Genomic DNA, 2,461 nt, shown 5'->3' on the forward strand with positions numbered 1-2,461 from the left:
TGGCACATTCCTTCGTCACTGCCTTCTCAGGCACCGAGGTGCCCCCTGACCCGGTCAGTACCCTTCTCCAGCTGCACCCTAGAGGGCAGACTCCAAGGCCAGCCCTCACCTGGGGGAGGGGTGGGCCAGTCCCCACTCAGAAGCCACGCCTCGGGCACGTAGGGCAGCGCTGCACCGGCAGCTGGCAGGGGGGTGGCATCACCCCGGCTCAGACCCGCCACCTGGGGTGAGCCAGGCTCCACGCTGCACTCTGGGTCCCTCATCCTTCACCGACCCCTTGCCCTAGATGTTGGCTCCGGCTGCTGGTCAGGGCCCCAGGGTGGACCTGGCCGCCTGTGTGGAGGTGTGGCTGGAGCGTGTTTGTGCCTACATGGGGCTGGGGGTGCAGGAGCCGCATCCAGGGGAGCGGGCGGCCTTCGTGGCCTATGCTCTGGCCTTTCCTCGGGCCTTCCAGGGCCTGCTGGACACCTACAGTGTGAGGAGGTGAGGCCTGGGCACCACCTGGGGGGCTCAGCACAGCAGCTGCAGCCCCCCCACCCCCTGGTCTCTGCTCACAGGAGTGGGCTTCCCAACTTCTTGGCTGTCGCTCTGGCTCTGGGGGAGCTGGGCTACCATGCGGTGGGCGTGAGGCTGGACAGCGGTGACCTACTTCAGCAGGCCCAGGAGATCCGTGGGCTCTTCAGGACCACTGCGGCCCAGTGAGCCCCCCGGGAGGGGCTTGGCCTGCCGAGGGACCCCCTCTGGGGCAGGAGTATCGGGATGGGGCAGAGGGAGGGAGGGAGGGACGGACACACGGAGCAGCCCTCAGTGGCGAAGTTGTGGCACTGGTCGGGAGGCCAGGGCAGACTACCCGTGGGTGGGGGAGGGAGGGAGTCTGGGTGAATCGAGAACTTCTGAGGGCCTGCCCCCCACTACAGGTTCCAGGTGCCCTGGCTGGAGTCCATCCCCATTGCTGTCAGCAACAACATTGATGAGGGGGAGCTGGCCCGCCTGGCCCAAAAGGTGGGGTGGGGCGGGGCGGCAGAAGGTGCCTGGGGGGGGGGCCTGTGCCCGAAGATGCTGCCCGAGCTCCCCCTCTTGTCTCCCCCTCCAGGGCAGTGAGGTGAACGTCATCGGCATTGGCACCAGCGTGGTCACCTGCCCCGGCCAGCCTTCCCTGGGCTGCGTCTACAAGGTGGAGACAGGGCCTCCAGTGGGGGTGCGGGCCGGGGTACCAAGGGCCCAGCTCTCTCAACACCCTGTCACTGCAGCTGGTGTCTGTGGGAGGCCAGCCACGAATGAAGCTGACCGAGGACCCCGAGAAGCAGACACTGCCTGGGAGCAAGGCCGCCTTCCGGCTCCTAGGCTCTGACGGTGAGGCCCTCCCACCCCTCCGTGGTCCCCCTCAAGGCCCCAGGCCCTACCTTATTCTTGGTGCCCTTCCCCCTACGCACAGGGTCTCCACTGTTGGACGTGCTGCAGTTGGCGGAGGAGCCACCACCCCAGGCTGGCCAGGACCTGAGGGTCTGGCCTCGAGGGGCCCGGGAGCCCTGTGTTGTGAGGCCAGCCCATGTGCAGTCACTGCTGCGACTCTGGGTCCAGCAGGGACAGGTGACCAGCCCTGCGTACTCTCTCAGTCTGCACCTGCAAAATCGAGCCTTGACCACTGTGTGAGCCAACTCCTTCCTTCCCCCTTCTCCCCAGCTGTGTGAGCCTCTCCCACCTCTGGCTGAATCTAGAGCGTTAGCCCAGCTGTCTCTGAGCCAGCTCGGCCCCACGCGCAGGCGGCTAGAGCAGCCAGAGCTGTACCAGGTGCGTGGAAGACCCCGGTTAGCACCCCGCCGGCCCTGTGTTCTCTGTGCCCACGGCCACCCACCGTCCCCTCCTCTCCTCCCTGCAGGTGGCGCTGTCCGAGAAGCTGCAGGCCCTGGTGGAAAGGCTGAAGGCTCCAGGACCCCAGTGAGAGCCTCATGGTGGGGCTGCCTGAAATTAACATGAGTTGCTCATTACCCCCAACTTGTCACATGTCATTTCTGCACCCACCCTGCTACTCACCAAGCCCCAGGGCCTCCCGGGTGGGCTGGAGTTGGGAATCAAGAATGAGGGTTCATGTCGCCAGGAAAGCCTAGGCCCCTCCAGCATGGGGAGGCAGCCCTGTGCTGGGGCCCGAGGGTGGCCAGGAGCGTCCAAGCTCAGGAAGCTGGATGTTAGGGGCGGATCTGAGGCTGGAGAGGGCAGGGCTGCGGGGGAGGGTGGACTTCGATGACCAGCCGGGGAATTACTGCGGAAGGCCTCTGCCTGCTAGAGGCTCAGCAGCAGAGGCCACGGGGCGGGGATGAGGTGGCAGACTAAGGGTCTCAGAGCCTCCTGTGTCTGAGCATGGCTCCAGCCTCCCACACCTGCCAAGGGCACTGTCCTAGGCTCAGGACAAGGGGACACCTCAAGTTTCCCAGGCGAGGAGAAGCCTAGCTGCCGCTGCCAA

The 2,461-nt window shown here is 66.0% G+C and overlaps 1 protein-coding gene across 1 annotated transcript; it reads left to right on the forward strand.

Moving 5' to 3' along the window:
- Positions 1 to 5: 5 nt before the first annotated feature.
- Positions 6 to 1,993, forward strand: LOC105311084 (nicotinate phosphoribosyltransferase-like; the record flags this gene model as incomplete). Its single annotated transcript, XM_011387119.2, has 9 exons — positions 6 to 53; positions 287 to 483; positions 558 to 698; positions 918 to 1,002; positions 1,094 to 1,174; positions 1,251 to 1,353; positions 1,436 to 1,590; positions 1,684 to 1,791; positions 1,880 to 1,993. Coding segments are annotated over 9 exons (981 nt in total), but the record flags the coding sequence as incomplete, so codon positions are not given.
- Between the last annotated feature and the right edge of the window lie 468 nt (positions 1,994 to 2,461).

The sequence above is a fragment of the Pteropus vampyrus genome, unplaced genomic scaffold, assembly GCF_000151845.1.
Source record: "Pteropus vampyrus isolate Shadow unplaced genomic scaffold, Pvam_2.0 Scaffold24428, whole genome shotgun sequence".
Classification (NCBI taxonomy): domain Eukaryota; kingdom Metazoa; phylum Chordata; class Mammalia; order Chiroptera; family Pteropodidae; genus Pteropus; species Pteropus vampyrus.